At 36.7% G+C, this 25318-nt stretch overlaps 1 protein-coding gene across 1 annotated transcript in view; it reads right to left on the reverse strand.

Annotated features, from left to right (window-relative positions):
- Positions 1–19590: 19590 nt before the first annotated feature.
- galnt18b (UDP-N-acetyl-alpha-D-galactosamine:polypeptide N-acetylgalactosaminyltransferase 18b) overlaps positions 19591–25318 on the reverse strand; it is a 103194-nt gene continuing 97466 nt past the window's right edge. Inside the window, exon 11 of the mRNA XM_046857698.1 lies at positions 19591–21332. Coding sequence (XP_046713654.1) covers positions 21186–21332 — 147 coding nt within the window. The 3' untranslated portion in view covers positions 19591–21185. The remainder of the gene's footprint in view (positions 21333–25318) is intronic.

Here is a 25318-nt window from a genome sequence, read left to right on the forward strand (position 1 = left end):
CCATGGGAGAAAAGCAGTCACTCAGCAACAAGTGAAACTCTGTGGATGCAAATAAAATGTAGAAATGTAATGCGTGACAAAGGTTTAGCAAAAGAACTGCTGGCTTTCCTGCCTTATTTTTTTTTACTGTGTCCCTTTAACTGTCAAAAATAAAAACTAAAACCCCCTCAGTACAGATTACTGTTTTTTTTAATTTGTTTAAATGAAATACCTAACATATGCTTTATACCTTATGCATTCTTTAATCCTTAGTGAATACAATCTATAAAAATAGTGATTTAATAACGATGCTATTCAATCAACGTATAAGCATGTTGCTTACTCATTATTTTAATAAATTATGCCTTTGCTTTTCATAATAATTATTCACATCAGTTATTCAAATATTAGGCTTATGAGGCTATTTATTTAAATCCATGCAGCGTTTATTCATGTATTTCTCATCCAAGCAATGTATTTTCAGTAAATAAGTAAATATATTATAGATATGTTAACAGTGAGTTGTGAATTCTATTGTAAAACTGTAACATAATTATAATAATTTGAATAATTATAATACTGCATATACTATACATGTAAAAATAGTAGAATAGTTTGTTTTCTTCAGTGAGATAAACCTTAGCAAGTTTCATGCTGGTAAAACATTTCTAAATTTGATGTTGAATAGGATGTTAAATATGTTAAATGGGTCATGTTGATCAAAAATGTGTTTGAAGCAACAATATAGTGCAGTGACTAAGAGCTGTCCCCCCTCAGGGGCCACAGCTGCAGCCTGGGCTACCAGGAGAAGACGGACTCCATCCTGGAGAACTCTTTGCAGAACTCCTGGGAGCAGCGCTACAAAGGGAAAAGCATACAAGCGGAGCCTCGGCCACGCCTATACCATGGCATCCAGTATGCCGATGCCCCGGAGTCTCAGCAGAGCCAGAGCCGCATCGACACACATTGTGAAGGTGCGGTGTGAGAATGCAAGGCCGAACGGAAAGCTCCGATACTGGTGAGCTTTGCACAAGTGCACTCCTTCAGATATGGGCCAAATAAGGGCTATTCCTTGGTCACTTCAGTGTGCAGGTCTGGGAAGCAAGGCAGACCCCGGCGTGGCAAGAAACTTTTATCAGGGTTCTGGCCAAGCGATATCCAGCTTGGCAACAGCACAAGTCACTACCTCCAGCAGCTCCTCGAAATAAACTGGATGTGGGGGCATGTCCTCCATGGGATCACTAGCGTTCATCCCCCAATCCTCGGAGGAAGAGAGGTGGAGCACAGCACTCTCCTCACAGGAGGAAAAAACTGCCGAAAAGGTGTGATTCCGATTCCTTGGGAGAACTGGATTGCGTGTGAAGAACTGTGAGGAGCCCTCCTCAAAGAGCACTCTCTGGAGCGGAGCGTTGTCATGGATATGCGGTCGCAATGAGCGCTCAAGAGCCGACCAAGCATAGCAGAAAAGCTATACATAATCTGAAAGCCTGCTTGCGTTTATATATTTGCTTCTCCATTTTCTTCCGAATAATTTATTATTATTTTTTTTACATATTTTTACCAACTTACCAATACTTACCTGCGGCAAAAACAGTGAAAAAAAAAGACAGTGGTTCCTGAACAAACAGAAGCTATTGCTTCTCCACGGCATGTGCCTTCATTGCTTCTCCACGGCATGTGCCTTCATAAAGTCCTGGTCATGACGTCCTCTCGCCGGTGGAGTCGCGGTTTTCTGTTCAACTAATTACACACGTAGTTTAGAGTGTGAACACGTGGAAGCATTCCCAAAGCGTTGTTGAGGCAGCTCGAGTTACTGTAAGGGAATTTGATATTTTTATCCAGTATTCCATTCTCCTGCACATCATACCTTTATAAAGACAGACTTTTGGTATTGACTATTGGTACAGACAAAGTGAGAGAACCCTTACTCCACATACACTCTTGCCCATGATCGTGGTGTTACGCTTGTGGTCTCATTCAATGCAATTTCTGGATTAATTTCGAAGTAGAGAGGAAAGCCATGTTTTTTTTCCCTGAAAATTTTGTGGATTAAAAGTTTCTCAAAAAGATGCTGTACTTAAGCACAGTAACAAAGTAAAAATACTTTCTCATTGTCCACCATTGTGGAAATGTTTTCAGAACATTTAGTAAACATTCTGCTCCAGTTTTGCTCTCCTCTAGTGAAAGTAAATTTGTTGATTATTATTTACATTTTTTTCCATGCATATTGTCATGTGAAGAACCATAAAGAAATCTTCATATTCTTTTTATGTTGCTACATAAACTGTTCCTCTGTTAAACCTGCTGTATGATAATCCTCCAGAACTCAGCGAGATGCCCTATCCATCTTGGCCAATCAAAACCCTAAATTAGACATCAGCATTCATGGGAGTGTCAAGAACTTTAAAGCAAATAAAGGCAACAATTATACGCACTTAAGAATCCATTTAAAACCAGCTCCAGGTTCAGTTCAGGCTTTTGTTAGCAATACCAGCTCCCAGCGTCAGCTCTCTTCCTGACTTCATTAACACTTCAAACAGCTTTAGCGTCTGTCACACAATACGTGAAAAGCTCGAACACTTAATGGCCCTACGTTCTCATGCTATTTTTGTCCACTATTCACTGATGGATTGTGAATTTTAAGATTATTGAGTGGTGTAAAAGATTCATTGTGATATCGGGAAGTCAGGCTACGGTTACAGCCTTTTAAAAACCAGCCAGATTGTATGACTCAGATCAGACAACTCAGGGCTGTTTTATACTTTTCTTTATCTGTGTAACTGGAAGTGCATGTGGGTGTTGTGGGCAGGCTTTTACATAAATGCCAATCAAAGGTGGGATGTCATAGAGGACTCCAAAATAGTATAATGGTGTTTTCAGTTTTTAAGGTGTCATTCTTGCAAAAGAAAAGAATTGCAAAAATGATTTAGATAAGATTTTGCCATCTATTTCACCCTATATTGTGTTAAATAATGACTGTACAACATTTGTAAAACCAATCTGAAATAAATGCACACGTATTAAAAGGGTGTTTCTGATTTGTTTCTATCTCTGACTGCAGATTTAAGCCAGCTATGAGACAGACGGGTAAAGTGATCACACACCGTGTCCTTTTTCTTTTGCTTTAAGCCCACCTCATTAGGATCTCTGTAACTGGTGTATTGTCAGAAGAAGAAAAAAATGCAAAAGTTATTTTTATTTAGAAGCGTAAATACCATTTGTGTAGAATGTTTTGAGAAATAATTAAAGTAAAATAATGTACATTCTGTTAAAATCTTACTTAGATAAAACTGGGTGTACATAGAATATAGAACTATATTGTGTAGCATAACAAGGTCACCTTCGAAGTTTTTTTTATGTTGATCAACTTGATTGGATAAACTGTAAATTGTAAACTGAACCCATACACAGATCTTGGACTTCTGATTGGAGGGGTACATTTTTGCACAAGGCCCATATTCCTCGGGATACTATATACCCCAGTAGCCATAAGATGCACATTACCTTATTATTTTCCAACTCTGGTGAACATGCAAGAAAAATTTATTCGAAAATATTAAAATGTATGTGTTGTTTGAACAAAAAATATGTCTAACAAAGTGCAAAAGCGTCATGGCATGCTAGGTAGATATTTTCGCTTGTGCATTCAATATCAGCACCCAACACTTCTGAAGTTTGGTCCAAACTGCAAATTAAATAGTTTTGACTTGTGCAATCACAAAGCCTTGCCTACTTTCCTAACTGCTGGAGTTATCTTAAGAGAGCGTTTTTTAAAATGAAATATCTCCAAACTCGACTACTCACTTACAATTTATTCCACCAAGACTGCTTGTTATTATGGAGTGTAACACAGTTCAGCCATAATGCTCAGAAAAACCCAACATCGATATTATTGTAATCTCAGTTATTTTTTCTTTTTTAATTACAATACAATACCTCTACACAATAAACCTCTCTCAGCTGTCTTTTTTTTTTTTACAAAACAAAACAATTTAAATTAAAAGCCACATTTTTTTTTTTACATTCAGTAATTCAAGTTTCTGGAGTAGCTCATGGTTTTTACAATTATTCTTCATTAAATTAAAATTAAAATGTTCCATTCTCTGGAACTAAGAAACACAAACCAATTCCAGCATAAATATGTTCCTGAGCTCCTTGAGCTCATGGTTTGTTAAGGATGAAGTGAAAGATCTCATCCCCTTAACACCATTGAACACTTTTATGGTTTATTTAAATCACTGGCATCAGCAGCTGATCTCACTAATACACTTGTAGCTGAACACAAATCCCCACAGTGATGCCAATAATTTCGTGGAAAGCCTTCCCAGAAGAGTGAAGATCATTGTAACAGTAAAGGCAATGTTCAACAAGGACCAATGATTGTGATTGTGATCAAGATTTCACAAACGTACGCAATAAAGTAAACACAAACTTGAAGAAATGAAGAGGAAGAATGGAGAAATGCAAATGAAGAACTACGAGGGAAAGTCCACCAACACAACACAGAAAACACTTATTTAAAACTTCTAGAGAAGAATTAACGAAGGGAGAACATTTAAACACATATACACATGCAAAGACACTAAATGGGACAAATGAAGAAGAATTTAAACAATACATTTTAGTATGTCCACTGGAGGCTTAGTGGTGAACCATGTTTGATGGGTGTGACATCATTAGCTGTCAAGAGATTTATTCCCAGCAATCAATGAATGTACATTAAACAAGGTTATAATATTTTATAAGTTACTTTCTTTTGAGCTTCCTTAACAGTCATGTTCGAATGATTTCTAGTGTTCTATCACAGGCTAACATTCAGGACAGAGCTGCGGAGGACAGACACGGGAGACTATCAGGCAGATCTAATTTGCGATTACACTCATCTGCAGGTCTGCATGGTGCCACTGTGCTGCGGAATGAATTCAGGACTGAATTAAGATTCATTCATGCACATCATTATTACCCATTTTCTCAGTCCCTTAAATGAAGTGCACTACGCTCTAGGGAGCTTTATGAATAGGGAGAGACTTATTAGCATGTCTTCTGACTACACAGTCTTGTCCCTCTTTCTTTTCCTACATTTCAGACATCATTCTTTAGTCTTAGAGATAAATTATGCTCTGTACTCTTTACTCATTAACAGGAATAATCATTAAAACACAATTTATCAATTTATCATTTAACATAGTTAAATGCAAAAAAAATTACTGTCTAATTTATTTATTCTTTTATTTATGTTTAGAACATTTTTTATAATATGTATTTGTATGAATTTTGTATGTGCATAATATGTATTTTTTTATTAAATTCAATAATATCTACATTTTATATTGTTTGTATTTTTACAACCCCGACAAACAAAAAAGTCACAACATTGTGTAAAATGTAAATGCAATGATTTGAAAATGTCATAAACCCATATTTTGTTAACAATATAACAAAAAGATAACTGTTTAAAACGAGGAAATGTGCGATTTTGTCAGATAAATTTAGATTGCTGCAACACCTTTTTAAAAAGTTGGTACAGGGCAGTGTTTATTATGTAGCATCCCTAAATTTGGCCGCTCTCCAATAGGATACAACGTCCATGGATCCCAAAAAGTCTCAGAGACAGAGAAACAATATGTTTTCCTCATAATGTTTAGAATTGAGGCCAAACAGTTCAATCTTGGTTTCTTCAAGTGGGCTTTCATGGGTTTTGTATGGTTTTATTTTTTTATTTTTGTGGCGATGCTTTCGTCTAACCAGTCTGTCATATAGCTCAGATCGAGTCCTTGCAACAATCCTGATATGCATTGTCAGCTGTGCGGCCTTCTATAGAGAGCCAATCAATTTCATTTACCACAGATGGACTCTAGTAAAGGTGTCGAAACATCTCAGCAACCGTCAAGTGAATGAGAAGTAGCTGAGCTAATTTTCAAGTGTTGTAAAGGGTCTGAACAGATATGTACATATGATGTACATAAAAAAGAAATTGACAGATATTTCAAAAATTCTGTTTTCACTTTGTCCTTAAGGGGGACAGAGTGTATATTAATTAGAGTTAATAATAATTAGTATGTGGTATCAGTTTGCAACATAACAAAATTGAAGGGGGTCTAAATACTTTCAGAATACATTTTATATATACAGTATATATATATATATATATATATATATATATATATATATATATATATATATATATATATATATATATATATCAGTTTGTATGCTAGAAGGAATAACAGATAGAAGGGTCTTGAGGTCATTACTTGTCAAGAAACTTTCAAATAATTTGGCATCCACGCTTCACTCACTGTGTCCTCATAAAAACCAAAGTCATAGAGGTATTTTAACTCCCTGCTTAATGAAGCTAATGGAACACACGTCTGTCTTCCTTACCGTTCCTCTGTTTATTAGCAGCGTTAGTGCTGAGCTTGAAATGAAGGTGAAAGCACATAAAACGCTGTGATTATAAAAAAGGCGCACTCGACTCGCAGACGCCACGTTGAATAAGCCTCCAGATACAAAGCACGCGTTATTATAGTTAATCTGGCAGCCGAGCGCTAATCAGAGTGTACTTGTGCAGTGTTATTGATGTGTTTGTGCTATGAAAGTCGAAAATACACAATAAATTGTTCGGGTATAATGTTAATCAAGTGCTGTTGTTATAAATAGTACTTATATACTAATATAGTTTTAAGAGGGAAAAACAAGAGCAAGATAAATGTGACCCAATATGAATTACTACATGCTGCATGTATGTTTTAAAAGCATTAATGGATCATATATAAATGTATGTATTAAATAGATACAGCAACAATTATTATTATTCTGATTTTTAATTGAGATGTTAATTTGCACATTGAGGATGTTATCAGTTCACACACTGTTTTAAAACAGTGTGTTATCAGTTACACTGTTTCTTTTAGTTTTTTGATGTTAAAATGCTTCAGTTGACTAGCATATAGGATATAAATATGATCAGAAGTGGAACTGGGCTCCATAAACATTTTAGAAACAAATTAACTGAGTATTCAAATCTAAGCTCCTCTAAGAAGAAGATACTCACAAAAAGGAAAGAGGGAAAGTGCATGCAATTTCCTCCAATATTTTATTAGCTTATCTATTTCTTACAGCAGCATGGAACCGAATACTGAGTCTGTTTATATTCAAATGAACTATGGATTTATTATTTATTATGTATTATTATTTATAAAGCCCATATGCCAGCTAAATAAAATGTGTTTTTTTATACTGGATTATTGACCTAATTTAAATGTATAACACACACACTGTAAGTTATATTATTTTGTTAAAGCATCATAAATGTGTAACACTGCTTGATGACATTGGGTATCATTGTATTAATTTTATATGTAATTCAGTTGAGCTTTCAATCTTCTCAAAATGTAGAGTTAATATAAGTAGAAAGCACCCTGATCACATGATCACATTCTTTAATGGAAGGCGTGTGATATTATCAGGAATTGATTGACTGACACACATTACAAGTCATAATTTTGCAGTCATGCCATAACCACTAATACAGCTTTTGTTTTTTTTCAAATGACACCATCTTCATGCTGCCACAATCAACTCTCAGCCTAAACAACCATTTTAACCAACTTTGGAGCTCTATTAAAATGACACCTCAAACATTTGTAGGTATTTATGGTGTTTTAAGGAGGATTTTAATGATTTTAAAAGGATTGGTGTGATTATTGTTACATTCTGCATGTTTTTTTTGTTTTTAGGCTGTTTTATGCACAGTTCCCCCTAAAAACAAATCTGAAAGCAGCCTTTTAAGCCTGATTACATGTGCTATTAGAAAGCAGGTGTCAGTAATGGACATGCATTACATATAAGATCTGTTTTGTGTGATAATGATATCATATTAATTCAGCACGTGTGACAGACTGGCACAAAGCCGTGTAGATGATGTACATAAAAAAGAGCTAAAAGTCTTCTCTTTGCTTTTTGTGATGTATTCTTATGTAGTTTTGAGATCTGTATTCAAAGTAAGCAAGGCCAACAGCATGCTTTTACTCTAATGCAAAACCATCAGGAATATATAACTTCATTTATTCATAAGGTGTGCTTTTTGATAAGCATTAACTGATGAAATGTTGACCTTGAGGAAAGTTTCTGCAACTGTCTGAATGCAGTGAAGATATTTTCTGCTTTGGGGTAAGTGAGATTAATGTGCAGTCCCAGTTGGTTAAAGCTAACATTAACCCTGTGCAGAGAGAGAGAGGGAGAGAGGGAGAGAGGGAGAGAGGAAGATAAAGACAAGGCAGATCATAATGAAAACAAACAAGCTTATAAAAGGGATCAATGACGGCTAAATTACACCGGAGCACAAGCATGATTAATATTCGAGTCCGCTGCAGTGCTGCATGACATGAAATAGATTGATTGGACTCAAACCCTATAGGCCAAAGAATAAATTATAGTTTTAGAACAACATGAATGTTGTATTTATGACTGCGCACCTCCGAGATTTATTCCGTGCTACAGTATGTGCTTAAGAAAACATGGAGGGAAATGAAAATGGTGATGGATTGCAGTTTCTGATCCCTCCCTCTCAGTGACAGATACAAAGATTGATAAGATCAGAATCATGCTTTTGTGTGCTGTGAGTAAGCTGATGGGTTTAATTACATTTCATCACTTTGTATAATTCTGTGATTTAAGCAATTCTAACTTTAGACCTCGTAAACGCATAGTTTTAGTTTTGCACTCAAAAACAGAAAATAACTTAACAAAAGTGAAAGGATTTTATAAGGGAATTGGGAGAAGTTGAAAAACTGATTCAATAACCTGAGCTCAGGATCTTTAACTACATTATAGGAAGAAAATTATAAATTAATTGTAGTCACATTTGTTGTCTTAGTGTGCCAGTTGTCACACCTTGGGGATGCTTCATAAATCTTATAATGGCTCAGTGGTGCATTGAAAAAAAGTCAAACAATACTGGAACAAAACCAACAGTCATATTAAAAAGGATGAAAAAAAAAACATACACACATTGTGAACCTCATAGTACAGAGAAAAAAAATTCTAACTTTTCTTTTCTTGAGGATATTGACAAAATGTAAAGTTTCATCTTTACCCCCTGAATGTTACAAAACAATGACACTGGTGATTCCTTCTATAAACATTAGATGAACATGTCCATACAGAAAACCATATAGTAATACTTTTTTTTAGTCTTTTCTGTATTTGGTAGTTTTCTGTTTTTTCTATCACATCTATCATTTTTGTCATAGTCTTTTTATTTTGTTAAATATCTATAACAATTTCTCAGTGTTGGCACCAAAGCAAAAGCAAAAATAAATTCAAATAAAAATAAAGCTTGATGTAAAAGAAAAAGAAATGTGCTTTATACTAGTCACATGTACTTTACAGCACAGTGAAATTCTATCTTCAGATAGATCCCAGCGATGTTTGGAAGCTGGGGTCAGAGTAAAGGTCAGCCATGATACAGCATCCTTGGAGCACAAAAGGTTAAGGGTCTTGTTCAATCAGTAACAAAAAACCTTAAACATTGAGCTAAAAAATCCTACAAAAAAATAAATAAGATGATAAAAGTATTAAGTTACAGCTTTACTGCTTTAAACACACACTGCAGTCTCCTTCTGTAAAGGCTAAACAAATACCTTTCACTATATTAAATTTCACTATAACAATAATTATATATATTTTTAAACAGTTTTTGTTGATAATCTTTCATTCTTGAATCCTTGACTTATCAGACAAAATTCTCTATTTAAAATAAATCATCACTTCATTATTAATCAGAATTGAGAGTTCAAAATGAAAATATGAAGAGAATCAACAGATTGAAACAATCCCAGAAGTTCACCTCCAACACTTTCCAAATCCGAGACCTGCACATCGACAAGCGTCACGAAAGCGCCGGTGGCTTTGTTTTATACTTTAATCTATTATTTAAAACTCTGCTCCACTAATGTCTTCTCAACCACTTCACCTGGCAAGTTCACGATAATAAATCCCAGAGTGCAGCACAGCTAAGCGTCACTCTCAGCGAGTATTAATCTTCAGATCACCTTCACTCAGTTGTCTCTGAGCCTGGAGGACATTCTCACATGTTCCCATGGCGACCAGGCCTGACTCGGAGAGGTTATTTTCCAACACCCTGACGCATCTTTTAACTTCTCCAGAAAGGCGACCGTGTTCACCACCTCGTTCAAGATTCAGTTTTGACCTTTTTATGTCGCGCATGAACACTCTGCACATTCACTATCACTGAATTGAGTCTCGTTAGAGTTTTGTTAACGTAGATCATAGAAACAAATCCTGCAAAAAAATCATAGCAAGGATACGTCAAATTCGAATTATTTCAGAAATATGCTTAATAATCTTCTAAACACTACATGAAACAAATTTGTAAACACCTGTCAATAAGACTCATATGTGTATTTTGAACACTCCATTTCACATTTAATCATGTATTTTTTATTATAAGAACCTTCTCGGAAGATGGTCCACTAGATTTTGGTGTGTGGTTGTGCTCATTCAGCCACAAAACTTTCTTTCGGCTTCTCCCATCAGGGGTCGCCACAGCGGATCATCCGCATGTTTGATTTGGTACATGTTTTACGCTGGATGCCCTTCCTAACGCAACCCTCCCCATTTTTCTGGGCTTGGGACTGGCACTAAGTGTCTGAGGTTGGTTCCCTGACGGGGGATCAAACCCGGGCCGCAGCCGTGAGAGCACCACAAGAACATTAATAAAGTGTAGGGGGAGGAGGCCTGAGGTGCCGTCATCATTCTGAATCATCCCAAAGGTGTTTAATAGGGTTGAGGTCAGGACTCTATAGCAGGACACTTAAGATCTTTCACGCAACCCATATAAACCATATCTTCATGGAGCTAGCTTTGTGCACAGGGGCATTGCCATGCTGGAACAGGTTTGGGTCTCCTAGATCTAATGAAGGTACAACTTAATTGTACCACAAAGACATCCTATACAATTGTGTGCCTCTAACTTTGTGGTAATATCTTTTAGAAGAACCTCATATGACAGGAAAATGTAATTTTGTCTTATTTTTTTTAAGAATGATATTTCATCATTGTTGATATGGATGAAACTTTATAGTTTCTCTGTAACCTGACCCATCCTAATTATCTTAAAGAGGAAAAAGAGAAAAGATTGGCTAGTGATAAAGAAAAACTGCTTCATCATAAACAATATCAGAAAACTAACTTGCTACGTAGTCATTTTACAAACATTACATGTAACAATTAGTGGATAAAATGGACATTTACTGTCATATACAAGGAATTAAACAATGTGGCATCACCACACCCATTATTTTAAACATGCTTCTGAGGTAGCAGTGACCAGTGTTTCTGTCCATTTCTCCTCATCGGATCAGAACGATTAAACCCAACACCCTAACACTGGCTGGAGATCTCTTCAATTGGAGACCACTATGTGCAGCTTGACATGGTTCCACCTCAACAGCCTAAAGATCCATGAATCTACTGAGCAAATAAAAGGATGGATTATAACTGTAATTAATATCAACAGTCTACTACAATGGTTACGGACCACAGGTTGCATGAACAGTTTTGGATTTAAGCACCAAACACTGCACACTTTAACAATGATGGACATGTAATTAATGGGCATTTGATGCCACCCAGATGATGAAGGGTTCCCTTTTTAGTAAGGTTTCTCTCAAGGTTTCTTCCTCATGCCATCTTATAGAATTTTTCCTGCCACAGAAGCCACTGGCTCACTCATTAGGGACAAACACAATTATAGGGAACAAACTTATAGGCACTAAAAATATATGCTCGTTTATACATCTTTATTTCTGCTTTATTTCTGTAACACTGCTCTGAGACAATGTCTATTGTTAAAAGCGCTAAACAAATAAAAAAGAATGGAATCACATTTTCTTATAACAGCACACTTTATTCCACACATATCTTACAAGTTATACATGTTTTAGTGGAAATTGAGCTAAATATGTAGTTAGATTTGCATGATCACAGCTGGAGTGTTGAATGCTGCATTATTACTACATATGGGATGACACGAGATGCTCTCGGGTCACTGATGAAGGATAGCAAAAACAAACAGAGAGTGGAATTTAACCGCTTTTAATATCTCTAATTTTTCCCCTCACACTGTCCCTTTATTAAAAACGTAATGAAGTGAATCCTGCTGAGTTGAGCACTAATCGGGAAAGCGGGTCATCCTGACATCTTGCTTTTCTTCTCACAATTTAATAATGCCACATCTAATTTACTGAACATTTGCTGTAGAAAATGTGAAGAAAAAAAAAAACTCAGATGACTCATTAGGTTGAGAAAGCTTTCTGAAAATACAGCAAGCTGCTAGGGATCTGTGTCTCATATGCATTTGTGTATAAATATGATCTGTGTGATCTGGTGATATGTCACTTATTTTTATGTACATAATCACAGAGGAGAAGCATACTTGGCTTAAACTGTAAGAATAAGAGTATAAAAAGAATTTAAATATGTAAGAAGTTTAGTGGTTATAGTTAGATGATGTTGTGAATGATGTGGATGATTAAATCAAAATTCAATACAGCAACTGCTGTAAATAAGTTCATTTATATATTCCATACAAAGAAAACACCACTGAAAAAACTTGATGAATCACATAAATGACATTTGACCTATTCTCATAAATGGACTCCTTGACATAGATATTTGTTGTATAGTCTACAGGGAGTGCAGAATTATTAGGCAAATGAGTATTTTGACCACATCATCCTCGTTATGCATGTTGTCTTACTCCAAGCTGTATAGGCTGGAAAGCCTACTACCAATTAAGCATATTAGGTGATGTGCATCTCTGTAATGAGAAGGGGTGTGGTCTAATGACATCAACACCCTATATCAGGTGTGCATAATTATTAGGCAACTTCCTTTCCTTTGGCAAAATGGGTCAAAAGAAGGACTTGACAGGCTCAGAAAAGTCAAAAATAGTGAGATATATTGCAGAGGATGCAGCAGTCTTAAAATAGCCAAGCTTCTGAGCGTGATCATCGAACAATCAAGCGTTTCATTCAAAATAGTCGACAGGGTCGCAAGAAGCGTGTGGAAAACCAAGGCGCAAAATAACTGCCCGTGAACTGAGAAAAGTCAAGCGTGCAGCTGCCAAGATGCCACTTGCCACCAGTTTGGCCATATTTCAGAGCTGCAACATCACTGGAGTGCCCAAAAGCACAAGGTGTGCAATACTCAGAGACATGGCCAAGGTAAGAAAGGCAGAAAGTCGACCACCACTGAACAAGACACACAAGCTGAAAGCGTCAAGACTGGGCCAAGAAATATCTCAAGACTGATTTTTCTAAGGTTTTATGGACTGATGAAATGAGTGAGTCTTGATGGGCCAGATGGATGGGCCCGTGGCTGGATTGGTAAAGGGCAGAGAGCTCCAGTCCGACTCAGGCGCCAGCAAGGTGGAGGTGGAGTACTGGTTTGGGCTGGTATCATCAAAGATGAGCTTGTGGGGCCTTTTCGGGTTGAGGATGGAGTCAAGCTGAACTCCCAGTCCTACTGCCAGTTTCTGGAAGACACCTTCTTCAAGCAGTGGTACAGGAAGAAGTCTGCATCCTTCAAGAAAAACATGATTTTCATGCAGGACAATGCTCCATCACACCGTCCAAGTACTCCACAGCGTGGCTGGCAAGAAAGGGTATAAAAGAAGAAAATCTAATGATATGGCCTCCTTGTTCACCTGATCTGAACCCCATTGAGAACCTGTGGTCCATCATCAAATGTGCGATTTACAAGGAGGAAAACAGTACACCTCTCTGAACAGTGTCTGGGAGGCTGTGGTTGCTGCTGCACGCAATGTTGATGGTGAACAGATCAAAACACTGACAGAATCCATGGATGGCAGGCTTTTGAGTGTCCTTGCAAAGAAAGGTGGCTATATTGGTCACTGATTTGTTTTTGTTTGGTTTTTGAATGTCAGAAATGTATATTTGTGAATGTTGAGATGTTATATTGGTTTCACTGGTAAAAATAAATAATTGAAATGGGTATGAATTTGTTTTTTGTTAAGTTGCCTAATAATTATGCACAGTAATAGTCACCTGCACACACAGATATCCCCCTAAAATAGCTAAAACTAAAAACTACTTCCAAAAATATTCAGCTTTGATATTAATGAGTTTTTTGTGTTCATTGAGAACATGGTTGTTGTTCAAATTAAATCCTCAAATAAAATTAATCCTCAAAAATACAACTTGCCTAATAATTCTGCACTCCCTGTATTGTTTTGCTTGTGTCAGATATAAATACAATTTTTGTAATTTATACCACATACCATTTTCACTAGATGGGATTTATTGGGATTTTTATTAGTTTGTTTATGCTTCTGAAACAGTGCACTTAAAAATACACATGCTCACTACACTTCGTTTAATATAATGGTGTTGCCCCTGAATAGCAGAGAATGTATCTCATAGAACTTTCAATTCGCTGACAGACACTTTGGCTCCACAGTAAAGCCCTTTAAAGCAGCTACATATAATAGATTTTACAACCCCAATTTCAAACAATGCTAAGTAAAATGTTTATCAAAACAGAATGCAAATGAAAAAACTGTATACTGCATCTATTACAATAGCATAACTTTGTATTAGAAGAGTCCATGTGTTGAACTGCCCTGCCTGCAGTTCATATCTTTCACCATTCTAAAACATGTAGTGCATTACCTATGAGGGCCATAGCAGACGAACAGCTGCTCCGACTTCCTCCACTGACTCGTCCTGTGGAGGTATGTGTTTAGTGCTCACAGCATTCCAGTGGACACAGTCGATTTTGCTTCTCCTGGTTAGAGGCTAGGAAAGGGGGAGGGCAGAATGCCTGCAAAATGACACCTTAGACACATACCCTGGTTTAGGGTAAAGGATAGCATTGGCCATGCCAGGGGCAAACTCCAGTAGAGACGGGGCCATGGAAAGAGCCTGTAGGCCCCCGCCCCGGTCTTAACCAACAGATACTTAAGGGCCACCTCAGCCCAGGCCTGAAAGGGGGGCTCAGATAGAGCTGCCAGCACATTGGCCAAGTCCCACACAGGCACTCTGCATTGTGTCCCGGGCCTCAGCCTCCGGGTGGCAGGTAGGAAACATGTCATGAGGGGGTGTTTCCCCAGCGACTGCCCTGCTAGCAGAGTTCAATAAGCCGCGATAGTGGACATGTAAACCTTCAGGGTTGACGGAGCCAATCCTGTGGCAAACTGTTCCTGCAGGAACTCTAGAACTGAACCAACCGGGCATTTGACTGGGTCCAACTGGTGGTGCTCACACCACGTGGTGATGTAGAGGGAGCTCTTGAATGGAGAATGTTTTTTACTACCTCAGTAGAGAGACGAGCTGGCCCCTTTCCTTAGGAGGGTGTGCACTTCCTGTTCCAGGACCAGAGCCTGCTTGTGTTCCACCACGGTAGGACACAACCTGTTGAACTGGGGAGGTGGGGACCCAAACTGAATCGAGTAGCTCTTAGGGAAACCAGCCTCTTAAGGCTGGTCGCTGACTCTCCCAGAGCGGCTGGACCAATGCCCTGCAGCCGTTGGGGCCTCCTGAGAGGCAGCGGGTCTGCTCCATCCGCAGCGATCTTTCAGGCAGAAATAGAGGGAGACACCTGCGGGAGGAAGGCTGCACTCTGAGGCACATCTTGTGGAAGAGTTAACAGCCTGGCCTCTCCATCTGCCCGGAAGTCTGATCAGGGAACCAGCCTCTCAAAGCTGGCTTCTGACCCTCTCAGAGTAGCTGGGGAGATCCCCTGCAGCAGTGCATGCTTTCTGAGCAGGCCCAGGTCCCCTCCATCCCCAGTGGGAACAGAAGGAGTCACCCGGTGGAGGGAGACTGCGTTCTGAGGCAAGTTTTGTGGGAGAGCTAACAGTCTGGCCTCCTGGTGGTGTCGAGGAGGTACGTGCACCGTATAATGTGTTGATGTTGAAAAATCTTTGGAATAAAGATATTGATATTAAAAACATTTGGGGGTATTTTTTCATGTGGTCAGCTTATTTGCTTCAGATCACCCATTAGAGTTATTATTATTTTAGCACTCCTATAATTCATTATCCTTTATGGAGAAAGTTTACAATATTGAATGCAGTGATATTTCTTTCTAGATTACATTTTTTTTTCATTAAACCTGTTTAAATTATAATTATATCTCCACTGACATTTCCTGCATAAGCATCCCTGAATCATTTTGTATCCCTGTATGTGTAGTCATTAAGAAGACTGATTTTCGTTTCTGCTGATACTTTGACTCCATACAGAGCATGTTTAACACACAGCCCTGCAGCAGATCCTGTAAAAAGACTCTCTCATAGTGTATCTGGTGACTATCTAAGAGTGTAAAAATTTTATTATTTGGATCAATACGTCAACTTAAAAGGTGAAGAGTGAGATGAATAGGAGTGAATCAATCATTAATTGTTTATTATGAGAAAAATATTTGCTGCTAAATTGAAAATAGGCTAGCAGGGCTCTGTCATACTGTTAAGATTGAAGAAAACTAAATTGAATCATTTTCTATCTGGTATCATACTGATTTATTGATGTCATTAAATATCGAACCTTGTTTCACCTTACAAAACAATGTGATTTTGATTTATATCACATCAGATTCAGTGGTCTCACTAAACATCAAAATCTTGTGAATCCCAATCAAATTGTAGCAGACTCCTTGGATACCATCAGATAACAAAGAACTGCCAAATAATAAGAATGAATTGAATTAGATTGATTGCTTTCAACTGTGGGATCACTGCCTTACTTTTTTAGAAAAAAAAAAAAAAAAAACAAATATATATATATATATATATATATATATATATATATATATATATATATATATATATATGGATAAAGGCATTTGCCAAAATCCATAACTATTCAGGGAGCTATTATCAAAAATAGAATCACCAGAGAGCCAGTGGTAACATAAAATTATATTAATTAAATTATTGCCTTGAGAATTGAATTTTTATCACATCATATTATATTCAATGGTACTGAGTTTTTGTCGTGCGTAAAGGCAGTGTTAGTTCCCTTTTAGTATAATTGAGCCAATACGTTCCCATAGAAACCTGTTTACATCATGTGTGCTGTTTGTTAGCATGATGGTGAGGTATATGTTTGATGCTGGGCTGTGTGTATGAGGCATTTTGACAGACAGGATCATCTTCAAAATGACCAGACTTGCCCTCTTATCTTGGAAAACCATCAAAACACAACAAAGAGTTTGAATTCTGAAGTGACCCTTCGTTTTATCTGTTGTTTGGAATCTTCATAAACCCGCTCTCAGCCTTCCTCTAACCTCATGGTGCAGAATAATGACTGTATTTAGAATAAATCTCACAGGCCATAGTGAATCAACTTAAATCTTATATTTGTTATAAATTTTATCAAGAAAAATGTGGTATACTCACTCACATAGTAGACAATCTTGAGGATGTTGGGTGAAGTCATATTGGAGTTTGATGCAAGCATCATTGCTTGCATTGACTCCTACTTGTTTTTTTTTCCTTTTGTGTTTTATAACTGGTGATAGTGCTGTGTGTATATGAGAGTGTGTGTGAGAGTATGTGTGTGTGTGTGTGCGTTTGCGTCTTCTCTTTCATTGCCATTCTCCCTCAGGACACCTGAATAATAGATATAAATAGGGGCAAAAGAGAGACACAGGCACTTTATCCAGCTTATTGCCAGGGTTTTTCTTCTTACGCTGATTCCTGAGGCAAAAGGGTAAAAAAACTGAAAGCATAAATCATAAAAGCGTTGCAATTTCAAGGAAATTAAAGCGATTTAAACACTAAGCTAACGCATGACAGCTACAGAGGCTGGCATTTAGGTCTCTTGGCCTCTCCTCGTCTTCTTGTAGATTTCATCACAAATGCTCTAAAGCCAAGATCACTGAGAAGAGTCAGGATTAGAGAACAGGCTTATTATTGTAATAAAGAGGAACAGGCCTATCAAACTGTGAGATCAGAACAAAAAGTCCATCACATGTGTATGGAAAACATGATTTAATAATATTAGATAATGGGGAAACATTTCAACATGGTATGTTCTAAAAGTGCACATGTCCACATGTGACATTGTACAAACAATGAGATCACGTGTGGAAAGCAGTCATGTAACATAAAAAAAATAAATGAAGCAAAAAATTTAAATTATCATCAGAAAAAAAAAATCACATGGGGAAATCAACCAATCAAGTGTAAAGAATAATAATGGGAAAATAATTAACCATGTGAAAAAATAAGATATTAAAAGAATGATGATGAAAATCAAGTAATGTACAGTGTAATGAATCAAATGAAAACAAATGAAAAATGTAAAATAATGTGAAAGGATGACAAAATGAATTGAAAAAAAAAAAAAATCACCTGAAAATAAGTGAAAAAGAATCATGTGAAAATAGTCATGAAAAAATAAAAATAAAAAAATAACAAATGAATCATATAAAATATCACAAAAAATAAAAAATTTGTGTAAAGAATTATAATGGAAAAAAATTAATTGTGAAAAAGGTGTGAAACAAAATGCCTCTAAATGAGTGTAATGTACAGATGTGCATCATGTGATTCTAGATATTATAGAAAAACAGTGCAATTAACATGGTGCAATAGTTGGAGACATGCTTGTAAACACAGACACACACACACACACACACTCTCTCTCTCTCTCTCTCTCTCTCTCTCTCTCTCTCTCGGTAGAGTGAAGTATGATGAATGGCTAAATAAAGTATTGATCCTGTAAGGCTTTTTTAAAACAGATCTCTCCCACATGCTGCTGACCTCGTGTCTGTTCTCTGCCTCCTTCATCTTCACACCAACATCATGAAAAATTCAAGGACGCCATTTTTAACTGACGACCATGTTTGCAAATGAGACACGTCTTTTTGTAGGGCACAAGATAAATAAGCATCAGGGGAGAAGAGAAGAAAAGGAAATGAAGTGTGATGTTTGTTATGCAAAATTATGCAGCCTTATAAAAAATAGATGATTACGCAAATCCAAACAAGCTGCTCAGATTCTGAAACTTTATAAAACTGTGAAACGTGATGCTTCATTACTTCTGACATGGCAGTAGTTATTTTGTCTTATTTTTGGAACTGTGGCAAGTTTTTCTTTCGAACACAACAATATTGTAGCTTCATTCTTAACTTTTATATCTGTGGTAGTTTTCCTTTTATCCTTTTACTTCTAAAAATGATAGATAGATAGATAGATAGATAGATAGATAGATAGATAGATAGATAGATAGATAGATAGATAGATAGATAGATAGATAGATAGATAGATAGATAGATAGATAGATGTGTGTTCTCTAAATAAACGACAATTCTCAACTTCCTGATCTGATCCTATCGGTGGTCTAAAATGTGTGTATCCTGATACTACAAAACTGCTGTGATTAGACATGAACCTTACTGGATAACAGGACACTGGGAAAAGGCAGGACCCACTGGCTCATCTGATTACATTCACATGTTACTCAGGTGTCAATTACTGTCAGTGAGTGTTTTAATTACAGCAACAGACTAATCATCTTACTCTGACCAAACAAACAAACAAATAAACGTGACACATTATTTTTTTCTCCATCTGTTCATTTTAATGCCATATATTATAAATACCGAGATTTACATGAAGATATAAAATAGTCGATTTGTATCCAGACATATTCCAACGTATTGGCATGTCCCCGAAATGTACAGCTCGATTCCAAAATAATCTCGACCTACGAACCTGAGACACTAGAAGGAAAGAAATACAGCAAGAAACATTGCCAAAGCCTGCTACACGGTAGCAAATACGGACTGCACGCCTTAAAATAAAAAACCTTGCGTCCAGTCCGGTGACACCTTCAAAAGTCGACACAAATCCAAACGATACCTCGCACAAAAACGAATTGTGCAGAACATCCACGCTGAAACATCTTATCTGTATTAAAGGCTGGTTTATCTAATATTTCTTATGTACTTTTCATAACAAATATCGTATATAGTTAAAGCCTATTTCTAGTTTTATGAAACAGGGATTGAGATGTTTTGCCTCAGAACATCATGAGCAACTTGAAGGGACTTATACATTTAATAAATTCGTGCACGACTGTTGCAGAGCGTTGTAGCTCCTTCTCCCTAGTGACATCTGCACAGCAAACACTGAACTGCTGAGCGAAAATAACGTCGAATCATATTAATGTTTGCAGCTCAAGACAAAAGTGCATCCTTCCAAAGTTAAAGCAAAGTAAAAACAAGTATCACTGCTTTTATATTCGAGCGAGTGAACCTGAAGCTTTCACATGATATGATACAATATTAATTCTTCAGGTGATGATCTGACATTTGATATCGCTGAGTCTGATATGATACGATTCGATTCAATTTGTTGTCCTTTCTTCAATATGTAGATAAAAGTCTTGGTTGAAAATGGTGGGAACTGCTCAAATGTCAATGATGTAAAGGAGAAATATTTGATTTTAATTTGTTATCTTCATTGTTTTTAATACCAATTTAGGTGTGACAAACAACATTTGAATTTGAGTTACTGGGAAACTCATACTCGAGCTTGCTGGCTTATTATACAATTATTCACACATCAGTTTAAGAATGTGAATATTACTTTTACACGGTTTCCTTAACAATAATCCGTTTATGATTATTTCATCGTTAACTGATCCTTTGTTTTTTGCAACTTTTTAAAATTTTCTTCTCACCTCTTATTATTTTAAATGATTTCATATTATAATCATAATCTTCTTCACACTAATAATCGGGGGCTGGATGCATTTTGAAACTCATTCCGACGTCCAACTTTTTCTTATGCAAATCGAATTGGTTTAAAATCGCTGAGGTTTTGTGTCATGATAAAAAGTTATATAAAAAATGTATATAGTGAAAGCTTGAGTGATAACTAGAAATAGGCTTGGCTATATCATATCTGCTATATATATATCTGATCATTAGAAAATATTAGATAAACGCACCTACATTCCACTGGCCAAGGTGCCAAGCAGTGGCTGATCCGTATGCACATGTACAGTAGATAAGGATTAAAAAATGTTTAACATTTATCATATGATGTCAAGTTCAAATAGAGACATCCAGGTGCATTGTGGTTTCCTCTGCGTCGTCATCCAGGCTTCTCGGTGCTGTCCAGTGTCTTCGACTCTCTCTCCGTCCCATTACATGGTGCTCCCAGGCAGAATGCTGGTGATTGTCCATTTTTGTCCGGAGCATTTCTGGACAATGAGCTCGAACCCAAACTCACTTTCGTTGCTCTCCACGAGCTCGAGGCATCTCTTTGACTTCCTGTTTTGTATGGAGCCTCTCTGAAAAAAAAAAAAAAAACTTGTTTTATTCTCATTCTATGGTATTTCATTTCAAATTCATTGCGAAATCTCAGTGTGTGTCCGTGCTACAGGATCACAAACGCTACAGCTTCTAACACCCTTCACCCCAAAAAAGCCACCGATCACAAAACAACACTGAGGGAAAAAAGAGAGCTCAGAAAAGATTCGAGGCAAACCGAATTCATTTCCGTCTCCACCTAACTGCATGTTTTCCTCAGTGGGATCCTGATGCCTGGAGAAACAGTGAAGCCTCTGACATCAATCTGAAGCCTGTTCTCTGCGCTTGATGGCATCATCGTCTTTTAGTTGATACCTGCGACTTTTAGTTTAATTATCGATAAAATTTTTCCCTGTTCTCAATTCCGATTGGTCAGACTGCATCGCTTCATTTTAAAGAACAGAAGATTTGGGTAAATTGCAGGTACTTGGTCGATATTTGCTCTGATATTTATTAAGACACGACAACTGCATCTCATTATAAGTGTCTGCGTGCTACATAAAATCAAAATTCCCAGCAAAACTTCTTCGCACCAAAAACTACATTTACTATACGCTATCAATCTGTCTGTGCACCGGCATGGCAACAAATATCGCTCTGTCTAATCTTTTTTGTGAACAATTTTGTTGTGTGGACATATTTGTCCAAATTGTAAATGAAATGTCAGTTAGTCAATAATAATCTCTTACTAAGTTGAAGACATAAAAGGTAAAAAGAATTGTATAAAAGTGGTTCAACCTTACCTTCTCCAATAATGCTAATAATGCTAATAATGTTATCAAATAATTTATATAACTATTTTCTGTAAGATGTTTAACATTTATGGAAGAAGTCACCAACATTAGGGCTTAATGCTAAAGCTGTAGTGGTTTACTGCTCACATACAGTACCAGCATCACTATATATCCTTAATCAGGTATATAAATAACACAAATATACAAAAACCATGTGAGAAATGTCTGAGAACTGATACAACATAATGAGGCGGGAAGCTGATGGAAGTGATACAGTAAATTCAAGTGCAGTGTAAATACAGAAAACAGAAAAACAAAACACTAAATAACATGAAGTGTAAACAAGAAAACCACAAGTTGAGGCGGGCGTTTCATACATCGCTTACTACATTCCAGATCAAAGACAAGCACAGGACCATCTAATAATGGCAACTGTGTTCTGGCTAATTAGGTTGTTCGAACACGGGTGCAAATATGATTAGTATAACAGAATTGAGATGTCTGGGATAATTGCGCGTTCATGCGCCGCTTGAAAAGGCTATATATACGAATACGGTACCTGGCGAGTCGAACTTTTATTATGAGGGCTCGAGAAATCAATGAGGTAAATGATTCTTTTTATGAGAAAAAATCTTTCTAGAAGTAAACTACCGTGCTGCACTGAAGGATCCAGTCTGCACTGCATTGAATTGGGAAAGCTCGCCGTATTATCCATGCTCTTTCCTTAATATGTTGCTCTCATAAAAATGGAGAGATAATGGTTGTGATTATAAAGCATAATCTATTCTAACTCCAGGATTAAGAACCAAATAATCCTGTATCATGTCAAATCGTCAACAATAAAATACAGCTAACTGAGTAATCCATGTACGAAGAACAGACACCTAAACATGCAAAGTGAACTGTCAGCAATCAGGACGAACAAATGACGAACAGCAGTGGAGTGAAAAGAGAGGTATATTAAAACAAGTGATAATGAGCATGTATGTGAAACAGGATTAAAAGTCATGTGACTTTTCTAAAAAAAAAAGAATAATAATAATTGGTGGTCCCTGTCCACAATCCTGACACATTTTCACACATAAATATTTTCATCTCATTTATTGAAAATAATGACTATAATATAAGGATAATCCATAAAACATGTTTTTCATCACTTTTCCTATGAAAAGGTTGTGGCATTTTAATTTTGGTCAAGATGTCATTTAATTTGTGTTAATTGCACTTAACTCAATTTGTCCGTATACCGTGCAAACAAATGCCATTAATAGAATCTAAAGACAGAGTGTAAGCACTTTAGAGTAGCGGCACGTTAATGACTGCGTTCTTGTATTTATTTAGCTGTTCGAGTTCAATGCGAGGCTAATTAATTGTATTATCATTTTTTTTTAACTATCGAGAAGTACAAGGCGTCCTGCTGCTCGCTTCGTAATCATAGCAAATCAATTTAGCCTTCAGGTTACTGAACAATGTAATTGCCTGTTTCAGAGTGTTGGATGATGAAGCTGCTTATCATTTCATGCTGTACTTTGTTTCGAATCATCAAATATGTATCTGAACAGCAAGCAGACTGGATCAATCTGGGCAACAAAAGTGAAAAAAAAGGAAAGAAAAAAAGATCTGACATCATGGAGATTTCAGGATTAAATGCAAACATTGTATTTTGTCTTAAACAAAAAACACCAGCAATCTGAACAAAAACACATTTCAAACACATTCTTTTTGCAATGTTTCTAGAGAGTTACTATGATATGATAATGTGTTTGTTTACTTCCTGTTCAGCTCATTAGCTGTAAAAAAAAAGTGAAATTTTGCCTTTCATTGTCCCATTTTAGTGAATAAAAAAAAAGAAAAAAATACAAAAGTGTCAAAAATCTTCTCTGCTTATTGTAAACACACACACACACACACACACACACACACACACACACACACACACACACACACACACACGTGTTTATTTGCCTGGGAAATATTCCTCATTCCAGTGCAATTTCACTCTGAGTTGCATTGGCCGCTTTACACCAGACACAATCACCTAAAGAGCGATGTTTCCTGTGGCGCACATGCTGGGAGTAAAGAAGCGTACTGGATTTACAACGGTCACACAAATTGACTAGTGACGTACAACTGCTTTCTTTAGCGCGCCAGAGAAACGCCGACTCGAAAACACTGTCTCTGTGAGATTGAGAGCGGGTTAAACAGTGCGACCATGATGACTGTATCTGTATCGAGGACTTCACACGTCGTATGAAACATTCTCGCACTCATACACTACAGCTTTCTGTTTTTGGTGATATCATCATTTGTGCCAGTAAAGTGCACATTTTAATAATAACACTAAAATGCATATTCATAATGAATCCTTCATGCAAAAATTTAATCAGCAGCGCAATGCAATAAAATCATGCAGGTCCTGGTCCAGAGCTTCACATCAAAGCTTAGAATAAAGAGATATCTGTGATACCTGTGGCTTAAAGCATAAAATCTTTTTTGGTGCCTGACTGAGTATTTCATAAACTAGTGATCTGCTGGGATTTTCACACACAATTTCTATGGTTTACTCTTTCAGGACAATAAGCAGAATAAACATTAAAAAGCCAGTGAGAGGTGGTTCTGTGGGCCCAAGAGCCTTATGAGAGATAAGAGAAGACGGGTCGTACAGGTTCAAGCTGAAAGGGGGGCTCAAACAACTCAAATAATCACTCTTTGCAGCCACACTAAGCTGAAAAGCATCTTTGGAAGAGTAGGTGTAAGTGGGTGTTATTTGCTAACATACATACATAGTATGTATGTACTATTGTATGTATGTATTATTATTTAAATTATTGTTTAAATTATAAGTGGCTAAAAAACCCCCACCCCCCTAAAAACAAAAACAAAAAAACACAATGTCCAGCAGGAAGTCATCTGACCCCTAATGCATATGAATAACAGTAAAAATGCTTAAGCAAAACAAAAAACAAACAAGCATGAATTAAGCAAATAATTGATTATGTAATGTATTATTTAATGCATAAATAAGTGAATACATAATATAAATGACAGAATAAAAATGTTTTACACTTATCATATTGTTTGTATTTATTTTGACTTGTAGTGTCCAAATTGTTTAATGATTTGAAAATAATAAACAAATCCACATTAACACCACTCACATTTGTGTGTGTGTGTGTGTGTGTGTGTGTGTGTGTGTGTTTGTGCCAGACCAACACTTTGATTTACTTAAAATT

This window comes from Silurus meridionalis, chromosome 9, assembly GCF_014805685.1.
Source record: "Silurus meridionalis isolate SWU-2019-XX chromosome 9, ASM1480568v1, whole genome shotgun sequence".
NCBI classification, from domain to species: domain Eukaryota; kingdom Metazoa; phylum Chordata; class Actinopteri; order Siluriformes; family Siluridae; genus Silurus; species Silurus meridionalis.